Source organism: Falco naumanni, chromosome Z (assembly GCF_017639655.2).
Source record: "Falco naumanni isolate bFalNau1 chromosome Z, bFalNau1.pat, whole genome shotgun sequence".
In the NCBI taxonomy this organism is placed as follows: domain Eukaryota; kingdom Metazoa; phylum Chordata; class Aves; order Falconiformes; family Falconidae; genus Falco; species Falco naumanni.
In genome coordinates this window covers 31,841,270-31,867,272 of record NC_054080.1, presented here as the reverse complement: position 1 = coordinate 31,867,272, position 26,003 = coordinate 31,841,270, and the positions used below count along the sequence as shown (strand labels likewise).

The 26,003-nt window shown below is 43.6% G+C and overlaps 1 protein-coding gene across 2 annotated transcripts in view; it reads left to right on the top strand.

Moving 5' to 3' along the window:
• The window catches only part of PIGG (phosphatidylinositol glycan anchor biosynthesis class G), a 98,833-nt gene extending 73,196 nt beyond the window's left edge, over positions 1-25,637 (top strand). For both annotated transcript variants that reach the window (XM_040579424.1, XM_040579425.1), the window contains exon 13: positions 23,986-25,637. In XM_040579424.1, the coding sequence (XP_040435358.1) occupies positions 23,986-24,205 (220 nt within the window). In that variant the 3' untranslated portion in view covers positions 24,206-25,637. The remainder of the gene's footprint in view (positions 1-23,985) is intronic.
• The last annotated feature ends 366 nt before the right edge of the window (positions 25,638-26,003 follow it).

The following is a 26,003-nucleotide window of genomic DNA, read 5'->3' as shown; positions in this document are numbered from 1 at the left end:
CCCTCCCTCTGACTCTCTTGCTTTTCCATTGCCTCAGGCATGTTTTTCCTCTCTCTGATGTGCTTGCTTTCTACCCCTCCCAGGCCAAATTTCTCTCTCAAGCTTCCCCCTGTCTAGGTCACCCTATCTGACATGCTTAATCTCTTGCATGCGCTTTGCCTCTCTTGTGCACATGCTTACCTGCTCTTCTGGATTTGCTGTGCCTCCCTCACAGGCTGTTGAACCCTGATGTGATTTCGTGCTTGCTCATACTTCCCTGATGTCATTCCACTCTTGATCATGCTTTTAGTCTCTTAGCTGTGGTTTTCTCCTCCCTCTCATGTTACCTCTCTGTATCTCTTGTACCCTCTGTTTACCTCTCTCTTTCTAGCTCTCTCTAGGTGCGTCCCTTTTCCTCCCTCTTTCCCCTGGTTCTCTCTCTCCCCTGTCCCTCTTACGTTCTGCCTGCCTCTCACACACTTCGCTGTCTATATCATTCCATTTGCTTCTCTTTCTGTCTCCTTTGTATCTGCCATGTTACACCTCTTTCTCAGACATGCTGTACCTCTGTCTTCCTAGTGCTTCCCCTCTCGTATCTCTCGTATCTCGTATCTCAAAGGTGCATCTCTCTCATGCACCTTTGTTGTCTTGCTTGTTTATTCTTTGTCAGTGATTTCCTCTCCAATGTTTGTTGTTTGGTGATTTCAATTTTTAAATCTTGCATTCTCCCTCTCATGTGCTTTCTGTCTCTCACACAGTTCTCCCCTCTTCTGATTGCACTTTTCCTCATGCTTCCACATTTCCTTGTGCTTTTCCTCCCTCCACCTCCTGCTATCCCTGTCCTGGTTTGCCTTTCTGTTGCTTTGCCTCTTTCTCTCTTCTCTGCCTTTCCTACTTTTTTCTCTCACACTTTTCCTCTGTCTCAGACATGTATTTCCTCCATGTTGGTTTCTTTCTGTCCCTCACACACTTTCCTACTCCTAGATCTCACATGGTTTGCCTCTTTCACCTCCTTTGCCCCTCTGTCATGTGACTTGCCTCTGTCTCTGTCACCTACTTTGCCTCGGTCTCTCTCATGTATGGTTTACCCCTCTCATGTGCTTTCTTCCTCCTGCTGTCATGCTTTCCCTCTCTTATGTGCTTTCCCTCTCAGTTTTTTTCCTCCCTTCTCACACACTTGCCCTCTCACAGGCTTCCCACACTCTTTTCCTCTTTCTGTTGTACCCTCTGCCTGGCACACCCTGTGCCTGCCTCACTCAACACCTTCCCTCTCTCACACGTTGTCTTTCTCATGTGCTTTCCATCTCACATGAATTTTGCCTCTCTGTCATGCTTTCTTTATCTCTCATGTGCTTTTCCTTGCCTGCTGTTTTCATTCTTTTACACTTCCTGCTGTAAACTCAAGTGTCATTATCCCTCCTTTCTGTGTCTATCTCCCTCTCTTGCATGCTTTCTCTTTCAGACGTTTTCTCTTCTTGTTTGCACTTTCCATCTCACTCATGCTTTCTGTCTTTTGCTAGTGTTGTTCTTCCTGCCCTCTCCAGCTCTGTGTTGTGAGCCCTCTCTCTTGCTTCCTCTTTTTTCTGCTTGCTTTCCTTCTCTCATCTCATTCCCTCTTGTTGTCCTCAGTTCCCCCTTCCTTCTCTCTTTCTTCAGCTCCCCCCCCATTGCTGTACTTTCCCTCTCTCCCTCACATACTTCCTCACTCAGTGTCACATGGCTTGCCCCTCTCCATCGTGTGCTCTTCCTGTGTGTCATGTGATTTGCCCCTCTCATGCTTCCCCACCTCACTCTTTCTCACAGCCTTTCCCTGTCTCCACCTCATGCGCTTTCCCCCTCTCACACACATCTTCCCCCTGTCGCTCTGTTGTGCGGTTTGCCTCTGTCATGTGCTTTTTGTCTCAGACACGCAGTTTGCGCTCTCTCTCACATCCTTTGTTCCCCCTTGCATGCTTCACACCCCACACCCCCCCTTGTGCTTTACTGCTTCCCTTTTTCTCTCATGTTGTCTCTTTCTGGCTTGCTGACCTCCTCTTGCATGTTTTCTCACGTTCTCTCTTTTTTGCATGCTCTTTCTCCTCTCACTCATGCTTTCAGTCTCTTGCTAATGCTTTCCCCCTCTACCTTGCTACCTCCATCCTTGCTTGCTGTCCCTCTCCTACTTTCTGTCCCTTGCACTTTCTCTAGCTCTCTCTGTCTTGCTGTGTGTTACCTGTCTGTTATATGCCATGCCTTTTGACACTGTCTTGGATGTTCATACTGTCTCTCTTGAATAGGCATTCCCCCTCTCATAGATGCACTTTCTCCCCTCTCTGGCCTTCCATATATCTCTTGTGTGCATCTTATTTCTCTTGCATATCCCCCCTCTCTGTGTCACTTCATTTTTCTGCTGCCACCCTCTCTTGCATGCTCACAGGCACACAATTTTCCTCTCTTGCGCTTGCACTTTCATTCCCTCTGTCAAGTTTATTGTGTTCTCTTCCTCCCTCTTAGGCTGTTCCTTTTGATCTCTCGCTATCCCAACCTTGCTTTCCCTTCCTGGTTTTTCCCTCTGTCTTCTCCTGTTCCACCCCTTCTCTTCCTCTCTTCTGTTGTCCCTCTCCCTTGCATTCCCTCTCTCCCTTTCCCTTGCTTCCCTTCTCTCTGACACACATTTTCTCGGTTGGTTTCCTTTTCTCACACTTCCCCCTCAGTCAGACACTTTCCCTCTCCCTGCAGTGCCCCTTACCTCTCTCCCTCACACGCTCCATCTCTCTCTGTCATACACCTTGCCTCTCTTGCATATGCTTTCTCTGGTGCTTCCTTTTCTTGCTGTCTGTGTCTTTCCCATACCCCCCTCCCTCCCCCCAGTTTCTCCTCACTGTCCTCAAGACCTGTCGTGTCGTTCCCCACCCCATCCCCCCCCCTCCCCCCCGTGGATGTGCTTGTCATCTCTTTAATGAGCTTTCTCACCCCACCTCCTCAGTCCTTCCCCCTCTCTCTTCCAGTTTCTGCCTGAGCTTTCCACTCCTCTCAGCTTTCCAGCTCTTTTGCATGCTTTCCAGGTCTCTCATGTACTTTCCCTCACACATCTTTCTCATGCTTTTCCCTCTCTTGTTCCCTCTTGCTTTGCTCTCTTTTGATTTCCTTTCCCTTCCTGCATGCTTTTCAGTCTGTCACACCCTTTTCCTCTCTTGCTTGCACTTTCCCTTCTGTACATGGTTTCAGTCTCTTGCTGACAAACCTTATCTGCCCTGTTCCCTTGCTTCCTCCCAGTTTTCCTCCCTTGCAGACAGCCTTTCCCTCTCTCTCGCACTTTTGCACATGCTGCCTTCCCCCTGCCCCACCATGTGTCTTTTGCAGTCCCTCCCTCTCTCTTGCAGTCCTCCCACCCATCACTCTTCCCTCTTACTGCCCCCCATCTTGCTGTCCCCATCTCTCTTCCCACACCCCATCCTCTCCCTTCCATGTCTTCCTCTTTCCTTGTCTTGCTGTACCCATCTCTCTCACTCAGTGCCCCCCGTCCTGCACTGTCATTCCATCTCTCTAGCTGTTCCTCAGTCTCTCTCGCTGTCTGTCTCATGCCCATCTTTCTTGATCAGTGCCTTCTCCCTGTCCCTTTGTCTGTCTCTTTTCTTGCCCTTGCTGGTCCTTTCCCCCCTCTCCCAACCGCCCTGCCCCCCTCCCCTCTGTCCCTCTCTACTCTTCCTGTCTATCCCCCTCAGTCTTTCTCTGCCACTGTCCTTCCTGGTCTTTTTCTCCCAACCCCACTGTTCCTTACTCTTCTCCCACCCCTGTACCTTCCTCTTTTCCTCTCACTGCCTGTACTGTTGCCTCACTATTCCTTTCATTGTCCCTGTCTTGCTCCATGCTCCTCTCTCTGTCTTCTTGTCCCTACATCTCTTTATGTCTGGCTCTCACTACCCCTACATTTCTTTCATGCTCACTGTCCCTTCCCTTTTCTCATATTTTCTGCACATTTACATTTGTCCTCTCTTATCTATCACTCTCCCTTTCTCTGTCTCTCATGCTCCCTTTTTTGCATATTTTTCTTTCTTGGACACATGGACTCTTTCACAAGTCTTTCTCTGTCTTTTGCATACTTTGTCTCTGGCATGCCTCTACTGCATGGTCTTTACTTCTCTTGCACACTGCCTCCCTTGAGTAAGTTTTCCCTTGCTGCTTTACAAGCTTTTTGACTCACATTCAACTTGTTACATCTTTACTGTCTCAGTTTTTCCATCTCGTGCTTTTCTTCTCTTGCGTATGCTGTTATGTGCAACCTGGCATGCTTGAGCTGTCCCGCACACTTGCCCTCTTTCACACTCACTTCTGCAATCTCTCTGTCACATTTGCCCTGTCTTGTGTGCTTTCACTGTTGTATGCTATCCTTCTCATTTGTGTATCCCATCTTGTGCACTTTCCCTTTCTTCTGCCTTGTCTTGAGTGCTTTATTTCTCTTGTGCTTTCCCTGTCCACAGGTGTGCTTTCCTACTTCTGTACATATGCTTTCCTTCTCTCTTGCATGCATACACTTTTCTGTCTCTTGTACATGCTTCTATTCATATGTGCACTTTACCTCTATTGCATGTGCTTTCCCTCTCACTCACTCATGTTTACTTCTCCCTCCATTCCTCACATACAAATTCCTTCCTTCTCTCTCATGGACATGCTTTTTCCTCTGTGTTTCTCACACATTTTCCCCTCTCCCTCTTGGGCACTTTTTGTCTCCCGCCCCTGCCCAGTGCACTTGTCCTCTTGCTCACGCTTTCTCTTCTTGTCCTTGCTTCCCCTTTATCACTCACACCCTTTCCCTCTTTTTCTAACGCATGCTTCCCTCTCCCACTTTCTTGCATGCTTTCTCTTGCTTTCCTCACATGGCTTTCCTTTCTAGCATGCTTTCCTTGTCTCCTGCATACACTCTTCCCTATCTCTACTGCCTCCCTTTTCCTCTTACGTGCCCTTCCCTCTTTTTTTTGTGTGTGTGTGTTCTGTCTCACATATTTACTCTTCTATACTTCACTGCCTTCAGTGCTTTCCCTTTGCTACATATATTTTCTCTTTCTGTTGAACAGTCTCCCAGTCACTCTTTCTTGTACTTTTCCTCCCTCATGCACTCCTTCTTCCCACCCCTGCCTTTCCCTCTTCTCTCTTGCTCGTTTTCTGCTCTTTCATACTTTACATCCCTCTCATTTTCTTGCACTTTCCTTTTTGTGCATGCTCTCAATACCTAGCCTACTTTCCCTCTGATGCTTGCTCTTACTTTGTGGCATGTACTTTTCCTTTTGTCTATTGCAGTTTTGTTTATTGCTTTTTCTTGTATGCTTTTCTGTCTTGTGTGGGAATATGCTTTCCCTCTCTCATTCCCTCACACTCTATAGTAGTTTTCCCCTCCTCTCTCAAGTTTTCACTCTCTTACATGCATGCTTTCCCTCTCTGTTGTGTGTTTCCCTCCTTTTGCATGTGCTTTTCCTTACTTGCATGCTTCCCCCTCTCATGCTCTTGCACTTCCCTTCTGTCAGTCGTGCTTTCCCTCTGTCTTTGTTGTTTGTACTTTCCCTCTTTGGGGCACACTTTCCCTCCCTCATGCAGCCCTTTTCCTCCCTCCCTCATGCTGTCTTGCATGCTTTCCCTCTCACTTGTACGCTGTCCTGTTCGGTCACATCCTTTCCCTTTTTCATGTGTGCATTCCATTTCTCATGAACATAATCTTCTTTTTTCCATACATTCCCCCTCTCATATCTTTAATAATTTTTAGTATGCCTTTCCGCTCTCTGTCACCTTTCCCTTGCTCTTTCTGTTGCACCTTTCCTCTCTCGTGCATGTGTCCTCTCACTTTCTTATATGTACACCCCAATTTGCTTTCACTTTCTCTCTGGCATGCTTTTCCTCTCTCTCTCATGCTTTTGATCTTTGTCTCATGCACATTCTCTTACTCACAGTTTCCTGCCCTATGGTATGTGTTCCTGCTCCCTCTCATACTCTCACTTTCCTATATGTGCTTTCCCTCTTGTTGGATCAAGCTTTCCTTGTCTCTACTGTGAATGTTTCTCGCTTTCATGCTCTCTTAAGCTCTCTCATTTAATTAATGTTACCCTGTTTTGTCTACTTTCCCTGTTAAATACTTCTCTTCTTGGCTGAACTTCTCTCTCACATGCTCCTTTACTCCCTCTTGCATGCTTTCTCTTCCTCCCTATTGTATAAGGTTACCTTCCCTCTCTTACATGCTTTACCTCTGTCCCATGCATCTATTCCTCTCTCTCTGACACTCTTCACGCTTCATGCTTCTTCTTTCCCTCTCTCTCTTCTGCATTAATTCTCTGTCATGCATAGTTCCTTTATTGTGTGTACTTTCTCTTCCTCCCTGGTACACTTCCTCTGTCTGTTTCACCATCCCTTGGTCATAGATGCAGTTTTCCTGTCTTTTTTGCTTGCTTTCCTAGGCACATTTACGCTTTGTCACATGCTTTAATACAAGTGCTGTCTCGTCATGCTTTCCCTTTCTCCCTTGCCTGTTTTCCTGCTCTGCCTGCACTTTCCCCTGTACTTCACATTATCTTATATGTGGTTTTCTCTCTTTTTTTCTTGTGCTTTGTTTTGTTTGCAGTTTCTTTTGCTAACACTCTCACTTTCCCCTCCTGTCTTATACACTTCATCTGTGTCAGGCTTTCCCTATATATCATGTTTACCTCTTGCACACACTTTGTCTTGTATGCTTTCCCCCTCTCTCATGCACGGTCAGTCGTTACCTCTGTCATGTGTCTGCTTTCCTTATGCATTCTGTGTAGGTTCCTTCTCTTTAGCTTTAATCTTGGGCATTTGCTCTCACACATGCACACTGTGCCTTTCTCTTGTATGCAGTTTTCCTTTTTCTCCTCTTGTGCTCCCCCTGCGTTGTGCCCTTTTCCTCTTCCTGTCATGCTCTTTCCCTCTTTCTTGCATGTGAGGGCTTTCTCTTCCTTTTGTGCACATTCTCTTTTGTGCATGCCGTTTCTTGCCACCCTGGGCTTTTTGTTCTCTCTCATGCAATTTTTCCTCATGCACTCTTTCCCTCCCTGTCTGTCATACTTTCTCATGCTTACTCTTGCATTCTTCCCCTTTCTTACATGCTGGCCCTCTAGCGCATGTTTTTGATTTCTTGTGCATGCCATTTCCTTATCTGTTGTGTGCTTTACTGCTTCCTTGCTTGTACTTTGTCTCTCTTAAATGTTTCAGTCTTTGTAATCCTTTTCTTCTCTGTTGTGTGTAGGCTTTCCCTTTTTTGTGGGTTAACTCCAGTCCACAGTTAAGCACCACACAGCCATTTACTTGTTCTGCTTGCAGTGGGATGTGGAAGAGAATCAGAAGGGCAAACATGAGACACACGTGGGTTGGGATTGGTTAATAAGTGAAACAAAACGCCATGTGCAAGCAAAGTAAAATAACGACTTTAATCACTGCTTCCTATCAACAGGCAGATGTTTACCCACTTTCCTGGAAAGCAGGGCCTCAGTGTGCATAACAGATACTTGGGAAGACACACTGTAACCACAAACATCAATCTTCCTCCTTTTTTTTTTCCCCCAGCTGTTACTGCTGAGCACAATATATGGGATATCCCATTCGTCAGTTGGGTGAGCTATACCGGTATACCAGCAGTGTCCATTCCCAACTTCTTGGGCAGCCCTAGCCTGCTTACTTGGAGGGCAGCATGAGAAACTGAGAAGGCCCTGATATGCAGACAGGGTTCAGCAATAATTAAAACATCAGTGTGTTACCAACACGTTCCATCACAAATTCAAAACACAGCACTGTACAAGCTGCTATGAAGAAAGTTAACTCCACCCCAGCCAGCCCAGTAAATACTGTCATGCTTTAGCTCTCAAGAATACTGATGTGCGCTTTCCCTCTGCATGCTCTTCCACTCCATCTTATACTTTCCCTTTTACGCTCTTGTTTGTTCCCTAGTGCTCTCTCACTTTTCTGCCCTTTTCTTGAGTTTTGGGGCTTATCTTCATTGCATGCAGTTTTTCTTTCTTGTTTTCCTTCTCGTGCATGCTTCCCCTTTCTCTTACAGCATTCTTTCATGCTCACTGTCTCATGCTTCATAGTGCTGTTCAACACTGTCCTGCAGACATGCTTTCCTTCTTCTTATTGTTCACTTATTTTTTACTCTTTTTTTTGTTTACATCTTTCTTGCTTTCCCTCTCCATCTTGCTCATCTCCCTTCCTCTCTGTTTTGCTCTCTATCTAGCATATGGCCTTTTTCTGTCATGTGTACACCTTTCCTCTCCCTGTTTTTCACTCATGCTTTCTGTCTCACACACTGTCCTGCTCTTTCCTGCAGTTCTGTCTTGATCTCACATGTGCTTTCCTGTTCTTCGACTTTCCATCTCTCACAAGCTTTACCTCTCCTTGCATATGCTTTCTTTTGTTGTGAGTATGCTGCAATGTTTCCTGTCATTGTCATGCACGCTTTTCCTCTTTCCTGCATATGCATGCTCACACTTTTCTTACATGTGTTTTTCCCCTTACTTGTGGTATCTTTCCTGCATGCCCCATCACATGCTTCTGCTTTCTTATGTCCTTTTCCTCTCTTGTGCACTTGCTCACTTGATCTTTCTTGCTGTCATGCTTCTGCAGGCTTTCCCGCTGTCACACTTTTTTCTTGCTGTGTGCTTCTCCTTCTTGTGTGTGTTTTTCCTGTCTTGTGTACTTTTCCTGATCCATTGCACTTTCCCTCTGTGTTACTCTTACCATCTCATTCCTTCTGTCTTGCTTTTTCAGACTTCTTTTCTTGCTTTGCTGTCTTTTCAGACTTTCCCACTTTCTCTTGCATTCTTTTCCACTCTTGTGTTTGCACCTTTCACCCTCCCATGTTTTTTGTCTTGCATACTTTTCTGATCTCATGTGCCTGTCTTCTTATGTCTCTTTGTTTTGCTTTCCTTCTCACACAAGCTTCACTCTTGTGCAGTTTTCGCTCTGTTAATCTTTCTTGTTGTTTTCTTGCTCTTCCATCTTTCTTGGAGGCTGCAGCTTTACCTCTTTTGTGTTTTGCCTTCCCCTTTTCCTCTTCCTTTCTCACACTGTCCCTCTGTTGTGGTTTCTGTCTGTAGTATTGCATGCTTCCCTTATCTCACCTGTTCAGGTTTGGTTTCCCTTGCTTGCTCTTTCTTGTGTGTTGTCTTCCTCTTCTGCATGCTCTCCCTTTTTTGGGGGCATATCCCATCTCTCTGCCCCTGAGATGCTCCTTTCCTCTCTTGCATGCTTTTTCCTTCTCACACTGTCTTGTGCTTTTCCTTTGTAACGGATGTGCTTTCTATCTCCTGCTGCCCTGCATGCTTTGTCCGTGTTGCACACTTTCCTTTTCTTACTTGCATTTCTGTCACACGCCCCTTCCCTGTCTGGTGCTCTTTCTGTCTCGTGGTTCCCTGTGTCTCTCAGTGACAGACTTTCCCTCCTTTCTGCCACACTTCCTTGCATGTGTATTTATGTCTTCTCAGGTGTGTCCCCTCTCTTGTACATTTTGTCGCACTCTCTTTTCCTTCATGTGCAAATTTGCTTTCTCTCTCTGTGACATGTGTTCTTACTCTATTGTGACCTTTACCTCTGTCTTCTTTCTCCCATGTGCAGATGTGCTTCCCCCCTCTCTTTTCCCCTTTTTCCTTATCTTGAGCATTCTTTCCTTCTCTAGTGAACACAATCATTTTCTGTTGATCTCAGTCTCACACATGCTCCCTCTCTCTGTTATGCTTTCTCTCACTTGCATGCTTCCCCTTATGCACCTGCCCTCCTTTTCTTGTGTGTACCTTTTCTCTCACATGCTTTCCCTCTCTTTATGTGCCCTTCTCTCTCTTGGATGTACCTCCCCCTGCTCCTGTGAATGGTTTTGCACACTCGTGCACATTTTCACACTCGTATCTACTTTTTGTTATTCTTGCAATTTTTCTCTTAGTCTTTCACTCTTCTCATCTAGCTCTGCTGCTTCCTTTCTTTTGCTTTTCCCCTCTTCTTTGATCTCTTGAGCTTTCCATCTTTCTCATGTGCATATTCTATCATGCACTCCTTCCCCTTGTTCAATTCTCCCTCTCTTGCAGGTGCTTTCTCACTTTCTCACATGTTTTCCCCTTCTTGTACTTTTCTTCTCATGCAGTTTCTTGCGTGGGCTCTTCCTGTCTTGTGTGTTCTTGTCCTCCCTCTTAATACCCTTTCCTTTTCATCACATGAATACTTACCCTCTCTGTCACATGCTGTCTTTCTGTTGTACCTGGTTTCCCTCTCCTGCACATGCATTTTCCCTAGCTCTTTTCTTCTTTTTTTCTTGGTCTCTTCAGCTTTTTCTGTTTTGCCCCACTTGTTTTATCTTACATGCAGTCTTCATCCCTTATGTGTGCTTTCTCTCTTAAGCATGCTCTCTGTCTTGCAGATACTTACCCTCTCTTGTGTGCCTTCTCTTTTCTTAATTGCTTTCCCTCTTTTTTTCATGCTTACTATTTTCCTCTTATGCACTCTTTCCTAATACCCTCCACAACCTGCTTTCCCCCTCTCTCCTTTCTCTTGCTCAGTCTCTTTCCTTTCACTTCCCCTCTAGTTTTCTGTTGCACATCACCCCCTATGCTGGCTCTCTGTCCTTGTCTCTCACTCATTATCTTTTGTTCTTGCCCTTGCCCTCTTGCTTACTTTCCCATATTTCTTTCCCTCTTCTGCTTTCTTTCTCCACTCTTTCCTTTGTTTTCTCTCTTTCCTTATTGTTTGTTGTCCTTGTGTCTTGCTTTTCTTTGCTCTCACTTGCTTTCTGTCTTCTCTTCCTCTCACGACTTTGCTGTCTGCTTTCTCTGGGTCTGTGAGCGCTTAGATTTCTGAAGAACTGTCTTAATAGCAAATACTGAGGTGAAGAAGATACTCAGTACCTCGTCATTTTCTATGTTTTGTGTCACCAGGTCCCCTGCTGTCTTCAGCAGCAGGAACACATTTTCCTCAGTCATCCTCTGCCCATTCATGTACTTGTATAGAAGCCCTTCTTGTTGCATTTGACAACCCTTGCTGATTCTGACTACATCCCTATATGGCCAGACACTGTCTCTGTATTCCTTCCAGGTTACCTGTCCCTGCTTCCACCTTCTGTTTGCGTCCTTTTCATGTTTGACTTTTTCCAGGAGCTCCTTGTTCATCTGTGCAGGCCTCTTGGCATTTGTGCCTGAATTCCTGCTCACTGGGATGAACATTTTGAGCTTGGATGCAGTGATCCTCACATAACAGCCAGTTTTCACGGGCCCCTCTTCCCTCCAGGGTCTTTTCCCATAGGATTTTCTAGCAGATCCCTGGAGAGGCCAAAATCTTTTCCTGAAGTCAAGGTTGTGATCTTGCTTTTTTCCCCCTCTTCCCTCCTCTCAGGAGTCCCCATCTCATGGTCACTGCAGACTTTGAATTTCACAACCAACAAGTCTTTCCCTGCAGTTGGGTCAGTGTCATGGTTTAACCCCAGCTGGCAATCAAACACCACGCAGCCACTTGCTCACTCCCTCCCACCTGGAGGGGTGGGGAGGAGCATCAGAAAGGAATAAAACTCGAGGGTTGAGAGAACAATTTAATAATTTAAACAGAATAAACAGATAAGAACAACAGTAATAACAATAATAATACTAACATCAAGAATAACAACAATTAGGATGGAAAGGTGGGGAAAAAGGGTAAAATCCAAAGGAAGGGAAAAGGAAACCAAGCAATGCACAGTACAACTGCTCACCACCTGCTGACCCATGCCCAGCCAGTCCCCGAGCAGCGATCCCCCCCAGTAACCCTCCAAGTTTATATACCGAACATAATGTCTCATGGTATGGAATACTCTGGCTGGTTCAGGTCACCTGTCCTGGCTGTGTCCCTTCCCAGTCTCCTGTGCCCCTCCAGCCCTCTGGCTGGCAGGGCCCAAGAAACCCAGAAGTCCTTGACTTGGTATAAATATCACCCAGCAACAACTAAAAACACCAGTGCAGTTATCAAAACTGTTCTCACATCAGAGCCCAAACACAGCACTGTAGTAGCTACTAAGAAGAAAATTAACTCCATCCCAGCTGAAACCAGGACAGTCAGGAAGTTGTCACTGATGCTTTAGAGGAACTTCCTGGATTGCTTATGCCCTGCTGTGCTGTCCCTCAGCAGATGTTGGGATGGTTGAAGTATGTCTTGAGGACCATGACCTGCAAACATGAGGCTACTTACAGCTGTCTGTGGAAGATCTCATCTGCTTGTTCTTCCTGGTCAGGCAGCCTATAGCAGACACTCATTACAATCTCATCTGTACTGGTCTGCTTTTTAATCCTTACCTAAAAGCTGTCTCAAAAGCACACCCAGATCCTCCTCAGCGTTGAAGACAACAAACTTGTTTCATAGCTGAAAGCTTTCAGGTGGAGCAGGAGCCTTCCTTTTGGTGCCAGAAGCCACTGTCTTCCAGCCTTGGCCTTCCACAGTTTTCCCTTACCATTTTGCTATGGACAGACTTTTCCTATGCCTGCACTGCATTTGGGGTCCCAGGCCCTTGAAGCTATTAGGGTGTCTCTCTTTCATCCTCTCTGATGCTGCAAAGCTTGCTCACTTCCTCCTGTAACTCATCCACTTTGTGACACAGTTCTTCAACAACAGCGTATCTGCTGCAGGAAAGAGGACCATCTCTGCAAGCCTTAGGGAGAGGCCCTTGCACAATCCCTGCAGCTGGGGACTTGGAGGCCTGCATCTGCTATGCAAAACTCAGTCTGGGACAGCTTTCCAAGAGCTGCTGGAGAATGTGCTCTGGTACATCACTACCATGCCTGAAAATGTTTAAACTAGTCTGAATTGAGATGAGGATCCATTCATTGCACCCTTCTGCACAAACTCCTGTCTTAACTATGTTGTAGGCCTACAAGCTGTACAGGTGCTTGACCCTTTTTTACCAGGCAGCAGCTGTAACAAAGGCTTCAGACACTGTGTGTCAAGGGCAGCTGACTGAACACATTAGAAACTGCTATAGCTTCCTGAGGCCCACAGCCCTGTGGCTCTCCTTACCTTGCCCCTATCTTGCAAGAGCATGTACCCTCACATTTCTCAGAGTTTTCCCAGCATTCGCCCAGTGTTCCTGGACCCTGTCACCAGAAGCTCCCAAAGGAGAACCCAGAAACTACTGTGCAAACTTCTTGCTCTCCTGCTAGTTGTCTTTCCCTCCCTCTCTCTGTTGCCTTTTGTTCCTCTTGCTCTTCCCTTTCCTTACACTTGTTCTCTCTGCTACTCTCCTGCTCACTTGTGCTCCGTCTCATTTGCTCTTTCCTATTCACTGTGTTCTCCTCTCTCTCTTCCTCCCTCTGCTTCTCTTTACCTGTTGCTGTCTTTCCCTCTGTTGTTTTCTTTCCCTTTCTCTCGTAATCAGTCTTTGCAAGTCATTCTTTCCCTTTGTCTTCTCTCCTGTTCTCTTTGCCCTTACTCTTTTCTGCTCTCCCATGCTGTCCTTACACCTGCCTTTTGCTTCCTTACTCTCCTCTTCACTTGCCTGCTCCCCTCTCTCGTTAGCATGCTCTGTGTCCTTGTTGTTGTCCCTCCTTTCCCTTCTCACTCAGCTGTCCCACTGCATCTCTTTCACTTTTGATTTCTTTACCTTTTGCTCACTGTCTTTGCCTCTTTGCTTCTGTGTCCTTCTCTTTTCTTCAGTCCCTGTCAGTCTTTGCCTATGCTTCTATGCCTATTTCCCTCTTCCCCTCCTTCCTCCTTGCTTGCCGGCTTACCTTTACCTCACCACCCCCCCCCACCCCCCGGGGCCTCTGCCTGACTCATTTTATTTTCCTCTCACTCTTCTCTATCTGTTCTTTTTTCTCTCTCAATCACACTCTGGCTTTCTTTGCCCTGCTTCTATTTCTGTCTCTTTGCCTCTCACTCAGTCTATCACGCATGCTCCTTTCCAAGTCTCTCTTTCTCATTGCTCTCTTTGCCCACTTTTTTTTTCTTGCTTGCTCTCTCTGCCTTTCCTGTCTCACTCCACCTTTGTCTCTGTTTTACTCCAGTCTCCCTCAATCCTGTTTCTTTTCCTGTTTCCAGCTTAGTCCCCTGATCTCTCTCACCAACCTCTGCTCACCCCTTGGCTCTCCTGATGTCACTATGCCCACTGTGCTTTTTTGTTCTCTTCCTTTCCTTTCTCTGCCTTCCTGTCTTTTTCCCCCTCTCCTCTTACTCTGTGCTCCCTTCTTTCTTGGTCTCTGTCTCCACCTCATCTCTCTCTTATGCCAACATGTGCTCTTTCTTTCTCCAGCCCCCTTTCGTTCTCCAGCCCTCTCACTTGCCCAGCTTCTCCCCTTTCCTTGTTTTACTTCCCTTGCACATGCAGTTTCCTTCAGGCACATTCTCTTTCCCACTTTGTCTTTTCCTCTTCACCAGTGTGTTTTCCACTTGTTTTTTCTCTCTTCCCCTTGTCTCTTTTCCTTTCTTACTCTCCTTGTCTCTCTCACCCTTTCCCTGTTCCCTCTCTTTCCATTTCTTTCCGTTAGTAGCTTGCTTTTTCTCCTTGCTTCTCTCATTCTCTCTTCTGTCTCTCCCTCTCCCTCACTTTTCCCATCTATTCTGCCTTTCTCTTGTCAATTTTCTTTTCCCCATGCACTCTCTTCTCTGTCCCTCTTTCTCTGTCCTTTTTGTCTTTCTCTACTCCACCCCCTTTCTTGATCTCTTTCCCTTTATCATGCTCTTCACATCCATTTCGTTTCGATTCTCTGTCTTCTCCCTTTCTCTCCTCCCTGTCTCCTTTTCTCTCTTTCTCATCCTTCTCTTTCTCCCTTTCCCTTTTCCTCACCTTTTCCATCAGTCTCTCTTTATCTCTCAATTGATCTGCCTCTTTGAGTCTCTCTCCCCATTGCTTGCTTTCTCCCCCATCCCCTTCTATTTTTCCTGCCGTTACTTTTTTGCCCCTTTTGTTTTTCAGTCCATACCCATATCCCTCTCTCCTCTTTTCTATCCTTTGCTTTCATGGTCTTTCTCCATAAAGTTCCCCACCCCCCCTTTTTTCCTCGATCCTGTCCCTCCTCTCTCTGCCTCTGTGTGCATCTCTGTTCAGACTTCCTTTCTGTCTGTCTCCCCTTTTTTCTCTTACCCTCCTTCCTCTCTTGCTGTTTTTCTCTCCTTTTGTATCTCCCTGTCGTGCATGCCTTTTCTCTTTTCCTTTCCCTGTGCACTGTCTTTCCCTTCCTTTGTGTCTCCATATTGCTCCATCTCTCCCTTTCTCCTGTGTTCCCTCTCTTTCTGTCTCTGCCCTTCTCTCTCTCCCCTTGTCCTGCTTGTTCCCTGTATCCCACACCTTGTCTCCTCACTCACACTCACCTTCTTTTACTTTTGCTTATTTTCTCCCTCTCACTTCCCCTGCTTCCTCTCTCTCCCTTGCCCTCCCTGTCTTGCACTCTCAGCTGTCTCTGCTCTTCTCTACCTTTTTGCTCCCTCTCCCTTTTCCTGTCACCCTCATTCTTTCTGCTTCCTTTTCTCTCTCTGCTTCTCTGTCTGACAGGTGATGTCCACATTTTCCTTGGAGCTGTCTTTTTAGGTTCCTTGGCCACTGAACACAGTCAAACTGTAACATCTGCATCTTCTGATGTAGTTGTAACATCAAAGTAACATCTGCAATCTTCTGAAAGATGTATCCTGTCTGTTTGCTTTACATTTTATGTGTTACAGCCAAGATTAGCATTATAGTACCATCAAAACTATGGCGTGAAAAATCCTGTGCTGATTTTTCTGCTTTCTCCTCAGCTAGAGTCTGGTGAGGAAGAGGGTCTGCAGCTGGTATACCAAGGTATCTTCCTCAGAAATAAAATTGGTCTTGCACTTAATTTCTTGGCAAGGTGAAACCATTTTTGTTTACTGTTCCTTTTATGCTTCATGGTATTAGCATTGTGTAATCCTTTGCAGAGATCCTAGGGTATGGGTTTACAGATCCTGCTGTAATCCATTTTGCTTGCAAGAGAAGGCTTGTAGGGCTCTACAGTCTTTATGCTAACACTGAGTATTGTGGTTTGGGGTTTTTTTATATAGTTTTAATTATACAACTTCATGCAAATTATTTTTAAGTCCAGTGCTCCTATAAACTTGACAAAGTAAAAATTATGTATGATACTTGGGCTCAGTACGAGTATCCCTGCATAATCCCAGAAGTCATATCATGGCATCACAAGGAATAATGAGTCTCTGAACATGAATCCATTGCACATTGCACCAGAAAAAGCTGTGAAGAAAGCTGGGAGCAATATTCTGATACACTGCATGAAGTATACACACTGAACTAATTCTCCTCCCTTTCTCTTTGGTACTTTGGATATTCCTTCCTCTTGATTCTGAAACAGAAATCTTCAGATTAAAGCGCAGTACCAACTTCAGCTCTTCTCTGCTGTTGGTAAGGGCTGCGTGATGATGCTGGATTCTCAGTGGTTTGGAGCCACTGCAGGAGCAGAGCTATTCAGAGGGACACTTCTGGAAAGAGGGGGCCATATTTGTAGACTTCTGCTTACATACTTGTTTATGGTGTAAATATTTCTAGATGTCACCTGTACTTTTTGCTGTTAATGGATTTGTCTTACTATTCTTACTTGCAGGGTTGTTTGGTTTTTTCCACCATTAGTTTTCTAGTCCTTTTCTGTTCTGTGGCCAGCATAACTGACTGCTGGTTCTGGTAGCTGTGGATAGGACTGTACACGGGATGCTGTCCCTCTGCATTTATCCAGGATTTTTCTATCTTCTTTTCTCACACATTTTCCTGAAGTGCACAAGTTCTCAAATGTGTGTTATTGGCATGGCAGGAGTAAGTTGAGGAGAGAGCTGTTAATTTAGTTAAGTCACAAGTTTAAAAATGGTTACTGTAATGGAAAAATACAATGAAGAACTGATTCTCTCCTCAGTGCAGAAGAGTGAGTATTGCTTCACAGAACAATAGAACAGCCCAGGTTGGAAGGGACCTTGAAAGATCATCTGGTCTGACCTTTCATGGGAAAGGGAGCCTTGATGAGATCATCAAGCATCCTGTCCAGTCACATGTTAAAAACCATCAGGGATGGGGAGGCTACCATGTCCCTGGGAAGATTGTTTCAGTGATTAATTGTTCTCACTGTAAAAAAGTCTTCTCTTATCCAGAGATGAAACCTCTCCTGATGCAACTTGTACCATTGATGCTTTTCTTCTCCATTTGGTAACTGGTGAAGAGAACACCTCTGTGCTCTTTTTAGCCACCCTTTAAGTACTGTAATACTGTGATGAGGTCTCCCTGAGCCTTCTGTTCCTCTGGGAGAGGAGACCAATTCCTACAGTCTTGCTTTGTAGGGCAGGCTCTCCAGCCCTTTGATCATCTCCAGCCCTCCTTTGGATCCTCTCCAGTCTGTTTGCATCTTTTTTGAATTTTGGGGACCAGAACTGAACACAGTACTCCAGGTGTGCCCTGACAAGCACTGAGTAGCATGCGACAGTCATCTCTCTATCTCTGCTACGCATGCCCCTGTGGATGTTGCCCAGGACCCAGTTTACCTTTGTTGCTGCAGCAGTGCTCTGCTGACTCATGTTAACCTTGTTGTCCACTAGCACCCTGAGGTCCCTTTGAGCAAGGCTATTCCCCAGCCACACAGATCCTCGTCTGTACTGGGGCCTTTGGTTATTCTGTCCCAGGTGCAGAATTTTGTGCTTGTCTTTGTTAGACTTCATCCGGTTCTTGCTAGCCCACTCTTCCAGCCTGTCTGGGTCTCTGTAAGATGCCTTTCCCTCCGTGGTCCACCTCACCGCCCAGTTTAGTGTCACCAGCAAACTTGGTGAGGGTGCTTTCACTCCTATCATCGAAATCTTTTATGAAGATGTTGAACAGCTTGGGGCTCAGTATCAATCCCTGGGGGACCCTACTTGTGACAGGCTGCTAGCCTGAGTAAAAAACATTGATCACCACCTTCTTGAGTTAGTCTTGTTGGCCAGTTTTCTACCCATACTTAAATAATTTCCTACCCATTACTTAAATAATCTGTGCCTCACCTCTCTAGAAATGCCATGTGACACTGGTCATATCTTCTGTTAGACTGATATATTCTAAACTGGTAAGTCTGAATTTAATTAAATAATATGGTAACAGTCTATTTTAAGTTTCTTCAGAGCCTGCCTGTCCAGAATTGTTGGATGCAATTTTTCTTTACATCTTTAGCTAAAAGGATGACAAAGAGCTCTTTGTTTACAAAGGTGGGCAGAAAAGCCTGTAGATGCACCTTAACAGAAAATCAAGCTGTAAGTGTCCTTGTTATTCCCTTCATGTATGATGCTGACGTAAAATGCTTCAGTTTTTTTTCTGTCAGAAGTCTTCAGAAGTGCTAAGTGGATTTTGGAAGAATACTTGCAGAGAATTGACTAATGCTGGGCTTTGGAACACTTAGGATTTGTGTTTTGCTTGTTAGGAATTTTAGTGATTTGGTTGTATCTTGTTGCTTTAAAGCCTGGGCCACTGTCAACAGGAATAGACTGGTTTAACTTTTTTGGTTTCTTTGGAGCTGAACAGAGTAACATGTGCTAAGGACTAACCTGAACAGAGCCTTATGGGAAAAGCTGAGGCAGTGATAACAGGCAGGAGCAGGCACTGCGTATATACCAGTATGGCCTGCCTCCGAAGCAGTGAGGAAAAGCATATCAAGCGGAGCACTCGGCATGCAAATCTTGTCTTTGAAGAATGGCTGGAACTCATCAGTTTTGTGGTGAAGAAATCTAGAGACTACACGGTCATGGTGCCTAAAGTGTGGTTTAGCTAGTTCTTTGTCTGCAGTCCTGAAATAGAAAGGGTGTTTGAGCTTGTGAAGTGTTTTCTTTTTTCTGTAAGAGAAGGTGAGAACTGATCAAATGAAAAGCAGAGAGTTTCCAGTTCTTTGTAAGTTGATTGCCACAGGATCAGTATTTGGGGAAATGAGCACATGCAGAGGGTGAATTGGATCTAGCGGACATCTCTCCAGTTAGGCTTGTAAAAATCTTGGCAACCTTTATTAAAGATACACTTGATTTCTTGCCCTAGCAGTTAAATAATGATAGTAGCCAGAGTGGCTGTTCAGACCTTCTGGCCCAACGGCAGCATAACTGCATTCCTGCTTGCAATCTAATATAAATCTTTGTTAGGTCTCCAGTTTAGGGAGTTCATCTGAAACTTTCAGGGGCCAAGCCTGACTGGAGAAGGGAAAAAGAAATCTGAAACTTACTTGATATATGCCCTGTGTTTTAGATAGAGCTCTGTTCTAAGCAGGTTAGCTAGTAGTGGATGTGAATGATAAGAATTACCTTTGCTGGGTGACTGAGACTACTCTTTCTGACAGGTAGCTCCCAGCGCAACTGATTATGCCAGCAGTGAAAACAGACAAAACTATTGATATGATCCTGTTTTTCCCAGTCTTGATGCTGAAGTGAAGAGAATTGAAATTTCAGGTCTTAATAGCCTTTTATAGCTAAGTCTTTGTAAGAACCTGCTGAATCCTGTGCTACAGTCCACATATATTACAGTCAACTGTAACTTACTGCCATGGACACTTGACCTTGCTCAGGTAGTTGTAGCTTCTCCACCTTTCTTACTAGAAGGAGGATGCACAGGAAAATCAATGGTCATCCCCAAGTTGCTTCATTTCCATGACTGTAGAATATACTTGACAACCCTTTTAGCTTGTTGGACACTGCCCTTTTTGACTTCTGTCCACTGATATGGTTTGGTGTCAAAAATTGTGACTCTATAGAATTAATGCTTTTCTGATTATATAGTCCATACCAGAGTTGATAATGTAAATTTCCAAAGAAGTCTTGGTTCCCTTGCGTCTACTAAAAATATATAGTGTTTTTCCATGACAATGCAGGGTTGTGTGCAATAATCTAAAATAGCACTGTAAGAATTATACTAGGTGAGAGTAGGGCATGTGGGAGAGACGTAGCAAATTTGTTCTTGCTGCTAAACTAATTGATATTTGCTTGCTTAGATCAGAGCAATTTCTTAACAGATTGCAGATATTCCAAGATGCCACAGACAGACACTTGGAGTGCTACAGGGTTTGTTTCTGACTGCAACCCTTTATTAATATATGCAGATTAACAAAGTGCCAGCTATTTTTCAGAGAGCACTAAAAGGGAGATCTTGCAAACTGAAACTGCAGAAAGCCTAGAAAGAAAATTGCTGCTAATAGAGTAAAAATTTACTTCAAATATGCAAATTCTGTATCTCCAGTAAGAGGTAACCTAGGCACTGATGTTCAGGTAGAAAAGAGGAACTGGAAGGGCAGAAATGCTGGAGGATAAGTTGAAAGTACTCAGAATATTTCACACTGAAATCCTCCAGACATGATGCTCCTCTCCAATCCCAGAAAAATGACAGCCCTGGGGTATTCCTCACTCATATGCTTGCATATTTCTAAAATGTTTGTTTAATTTGGTGCGTTACGACAAGGGTTGGAACAATGTAAAACAGTGTATTTTAAAATACCTTGTGGAAGGATTTTTAGGGCAATCTGTGGAGGGGGTCTTGCTTTTAAACTACAAAACTTGTGCCACCATCTGCCAATTATTCTATATAACTGAAGACATGTTTCACAATAGAAGAGTTGTTTTTCTTTTGTGGTTCTGGCATCATAATTTTTTTTCATTTTACAAACCTTGTATTATCCATAACACCTTAGAGATGGATTGAGAGGTGAAAGATTTGTTGACAAAACATTGGCAAGTAGGATTTAGAAGATCCAGAGAAGGAGAAAACCTATTAATAGCACAAATGCATGGCCATATTTTTCTACATATTAAACATTCAATTAAAAGAGATTTTTGTTGAAAGCCAATATGTGTTCTCAACTATACTTAACGTTTGCAATCAAAATATGGTGTGTTCAGTGATGTGAATCTATAGTGTACTTTGCTTCAGAAGTCTCTGAAGACATTTTATTTTCTGGATCTAGCAATCTTCAGCATCAATCTCGCATGAAGTTTGGATATGCTTTGTCATCTTTAAAACATTTGGATTTCTCTCAGGTCCACAGAAGCTAACTTGCTAAATGAGCTTAATATTAGAGGCTGGGTACTTACCGGTTTGCTCCTGCATTGTGCATAGGCCTTAATATTAGGCTGGTTCTGTCAGAACATGGAGGTAGTTTACATCCCTCTATGCTTTTCTCCTTTAAATAAGAAAAGGCATTAACTGCTGCAGAGACAGTTCAGTATGAAATAGTCACAGGTTGATGCTTTAGGTGTGTCCTGTAATCTGTTGTTTTCACTGAACAGCACTGAGAGGTTGCAAGGTTATTCATTACTGGCGGATCCAGCTCATAAGCAGTAGAATACATGAGTGGCATGCCACAGCCAGCTTTCTGTGCTACCCTGGTGACTTCTGGAATAACTCGGGTACCAGCTGAGCTACATGGATTGACTTGATCACATTAACAGCAGCAGCCTTATGGCCTGGTGAAGCCCTGTACCCTGTGGTTTCTGTGTGTGTGTATAATGAGCAGAAGGAGCACACAAAATCATTATTCTTAGCTATTCAGCAAATTGGGTGCCTGGCAGAAGCCAGAAGAAGGAATGGTGCTGTGCTCAAATAACTAAATCATTCATTGTCCTGGCATCAGAATAGCTGAGTAGGTCTGACTGCTTCTGCTCAGTCATTCCAGTTCTGTTTCCGCAACAACATGCACGGGACCTCCTATACCACGTTCAGAATAAACCAAATTATTCTGCTGTTGAACCCACTAACAGTTCAACTTTGTGGATAGTGTGCTTCTCTAAATTGCACTGCTGCATTATACTGTGAAACTGTCCAAGATTTCCCTCCCTTCACAGGTAGGTGTCTGTATTTTGTTGAGAGATGAAGCCAGTGCCAAGACCATTTGGAAGTAAAGGTATTATATAAGGAGAAGACAGTTTGTTATTTTCACTGTAGCAGAGTACAAAAGGAATTGTACCATTTACTTATTGGCTTAAGGATTCTTTGCTGGTAATCATAATGTAAAATGCAGAGTTCAAATGTTTCTAGTAAAGATTACTATGTGCTCTCATTCTGCTAAAATATTAAGTCTGCCTAATTTTTGAGGCAAATAAGTGAACACAGAGATTCAATTCAAAATAATCTTCCAGCCAGTTTCTTCATAATTGAAAAAGTAGCCATTTTTTACATTTTTAACACCACTGATTTACAGTTAGGAGCTTTCTCATGATAGGGTACTAAATGTGTTGTTAGGTGAGCACAAACTAGGCAAAAAGTTATGAACTGAAATTTAAATTTAAAATGCAGAGTTCTTGAAAGACCTGGATGTGTAAATCCATGAGCACTCTCACTCCTTTCTTTTAGGATTCCCTTGAACATCCCATCATTGAGATTTACAAATGTGATAGCCACAACCACTGATAGCCTTTGTCTAGCTCGTCTGTCAAGTGCATTTTTTTACTCTGGAAAATGGTTTAAAAATTGCCTGTTTGCCTATCTGACTCAAAAACCATTTCCTCTGTTTATTCAGTTGTATCATCTAACTACTATAAACACTATTTGTACTCATATCAGCACGAAAACAGCTAAGACTGAGTGAACTGCGGTTTGTTTTAATCCTTGTCAACAAAATCAGTTATTAAACATAAAGCTGGTATTTACACAAGCTCACTGAAGGATAAGATCGTTATGCAGAAGCAGGGAGCTGCCTAGCTCACTGCCAAGTCTCAGTTTCCTTGGTCAAGCAGCAAGGGAAATAGTTTTCTGTGAACTGAATGTGTATTTTGCAGTCATTCACACCTGCTGTTCTTAGCTGCTTTTTCAACTCTGCGTTCATAACCTGTTCTTGCTTCCGCTCAAAGTCTTTGGAATTTTGCTGGGAAGTAGGACCGTATCCTAATTATCTTGATTTAAAGAATAGTAAGTTTAACGGTTTATGTCAAATACTGCATTCTGTAGCTTGCTTAGTCGTGACTAATTTTCGTCTTACAGAAGTGCTAGTCATCTTAATTTTTTATTACTTGGAACAAGATCAGAATTAAAAACAGGGAGGAGCAGAACAGATTCTCAGATCAGGACTTCAGTGTAAATACTTGAGCTTTTTTCTGGTGTGTTCTTTTGGGAACTGATGATGTAAAATATTTTGATGGAGAGAGGAGAATGTTCTGCTTATTATTCTAATGAAATAGCTTTATTCCTTCCTTTTGTCTGAACAGGTAAGCATCTGAATTTGGTGGGAATTAGTCTCTGCAGAAGTGGTTTGGCCAAAGTGGACATATGCCAACCCAGCATCATAGCCGCAAGTTGGCACCTCAGGGGAGGGCGAACAGTCGAAGTGCAGAAAACTCTTTCACTTCCATTTTCATCTGACTCCGGTCACCCACCAGAATACTTCAATGTGGCAGATCTGGGTGACGCAGGTTACATAAGGGGCAGACATTTCTTGCAATATAGTGGGTGCAGCTGAGCTAAGGAATGCAATGTGTCGCTTATGTAAACCGCAGAATGTGGTATTCTCTGCAAAATGCTGTTAGGTAACTTTGTGAAGTTTTCTAATAGCATAGGTTTTATGTTGCTTTGTACAATGTTACTGGCTGTGGGCAGCAGCACACTCTGGCAGGGTTTATGCCCTTTACAAGGGCAGCAGGCTCCATGGGATCATCCACTGGTTAGGCAGCCTTGTGAAGAGTACTGAAGTCTTTCTTCTCTGCCTCTTATCATCCAGATTCTGTGGAAAGGCACTGGAAGGCCACCATGAGACGAAGCTATCTTGAAACTGCCTAATGGAGACTTTAACGATTAGAAAAAAGTGTGTTAAAGCACAGAACCTTCTAAGTGTGAGGAGAACTACTGGGCGCTTTTATTGCGGTGACAGTTGCTATGCTTATGCTTAACATGCTTACGTGTTATAGGATATATAGAGGTGATAAGGACAAGCTTTATTAGTTACATCGTTGCATCAGTAATCGGTTTTCTAACATAAAGTGGAGATGTGTGAGTATTCTTTGTGTTGTGAAATAATGCTACAAAGCAGAGAAACTCAGATGTCTTTACTAAATTTGCCTGAGAACGAACTCCTCTGTTTTTGTTACCAGGAACTCAGCGGCGGTGGGCCATGGCTGTTTTTGCTACGCTGTACTCCGTTCAGTTCCAGTTGCCATCTACATTGTTTTGGTAACAGGTCTGCGTTACCACCTGTTCATATGGAGTGTCTTCTCACCAAAACTACTTTATGAGGGAGTGCATGTGTTCATCACAGCTGCTGTCTGCCTGTTCTTCATGGCCATGGATCAGAAGCACTCTCAGAAAGTTTGAAAATAACTGCGGTACGCAGTTCTGCATCGCAATGTCCAGTGTGTCACTGGAGTGGAAGAAGGAAAACAACGGCTTTAAATTGTTGTGCAGAATTTGAAAAGTAACTTTGTTTATTTTAGTCAAGACCAGGCTTTGAAGGGCCTGTCTAGTTTTAAAACTGGGTCTGATTTAAAAATGTTGAACTGAAATAAACTGTTTTTTCATGAATAACTTTTGTTCTATAGCTGTCATTATAGCACTCTCCAAATAACAGAATGGTAATATTACATGATTTGAATTTTAAAATGTACATCCTAATATAAATACAGACCAGTGCCTCATGGGCACTGAAGAAATCTTTTGCACATACAATTTTTATACCTTCTTAAACTACAGAATTCTAAAAATATACAGGACTTCTTGGTGCTGTTCACAGGATGTTACATTAATCAGCCTTGGTAGTTGGTTATTTTTTTGTTGTTTTGTTTCTAGTGTGTGCATTGAAATTATTATTAGATTATTGAATTATTATACAAATATCCCAGGTAAAAGATGTTTTTGTTTGTTTTGCATAGGAATTAAATTCTGTTTAAAGGCAGTATTTTCTTTGTAAGGTGAGTGCAATCATTATGTGTAATGGATTTTGATCTGCACTTCAGGCACTGGGTAAGAAACGCTAATGGGCTAACAAAGTAATGAATCTTCTGTGGAGTCCATTCACTGCTAGAATGTTGTGTTTCTTTTTATTAACATATAAATGTTAAATCAGGTTGGTGGCAGCTGTGCTGGACATTTGATCGTGTTTTCTACACTAGGATAGAGAATTGTGAGCCATGAACAGGAAAATAGTTTAATGGGCTGAGTTACCAGCAGAGTAAAGGGTGTGTTTGTATCACCTTCTCCCTAGTGACCTGTCTAGCCTCCTCGCTCGAATGTGCTATAATTAATTCCTAACAATGTTGTTTTCCTTGCTTCTGTCAAGAAGGTACACATCAATGACTGTCCTGAGTATCAGTATTCTTTATGTGGGCGGTATTCTTTATGTGGGGTTTTTTGCCTCATGTTTTTTCCACATTAGCAGCCAATAGGATTTAGTCTAAACGTATTAGAGGTGAAGCAGAAGAGAAGCATGCAGGGAACTCTAACTTTTGTTATAAATCTGCAATTAAAAATATTTTAAGCCCTATGTAGCCGACAGCACATTTGTTAGGATCACTGATAAACTTTTCTTCTCATGTTTCAGATAGAGCAAATCTCAAAGCAGGCCTTTAGTTTTTATACATTAATGATAGGCCACCTTGATCACCAATATTTACATATTTTTCAACTGTAAAACAATACAATTTTCAGTACTCTGGCCATGTATTGCAGTTCACCTGGAGAAGAGACTAGTAGATTTTAATGTAATTCACTGTGAGCTGTTGGAAGTTTGAAATTAAATATTTTTAATAAAATATTTTTCACTGCAAATTATGGAATATTTAAAACAGTTGGTGTTTGTCAGTGTTGTACACGTTTACAATTTCCATAATTGTCAGTATTATTCTTGTTACCTGTTGGCTAGCAACCGTGAGGGGATTACTGACATGGTCTCTGATTGCTTACTTAGTTAATTCCTAAGCAATCCTCTGTAGGTGGAGGGGAGGTTGCTTCTGGGGTACAGAACCCTAAAACCATGTTGGGTGACATTCACAAGATCTTTTATTCCTTCCTTCAGATATTTCTTGCTTCTAGTGTAACTCAGACATTTTATGAAATAGTGGAATTTAAACTATTTTGGGTGTATTAAGATTGCATGTCTTCAGATTACTTTTTAGTT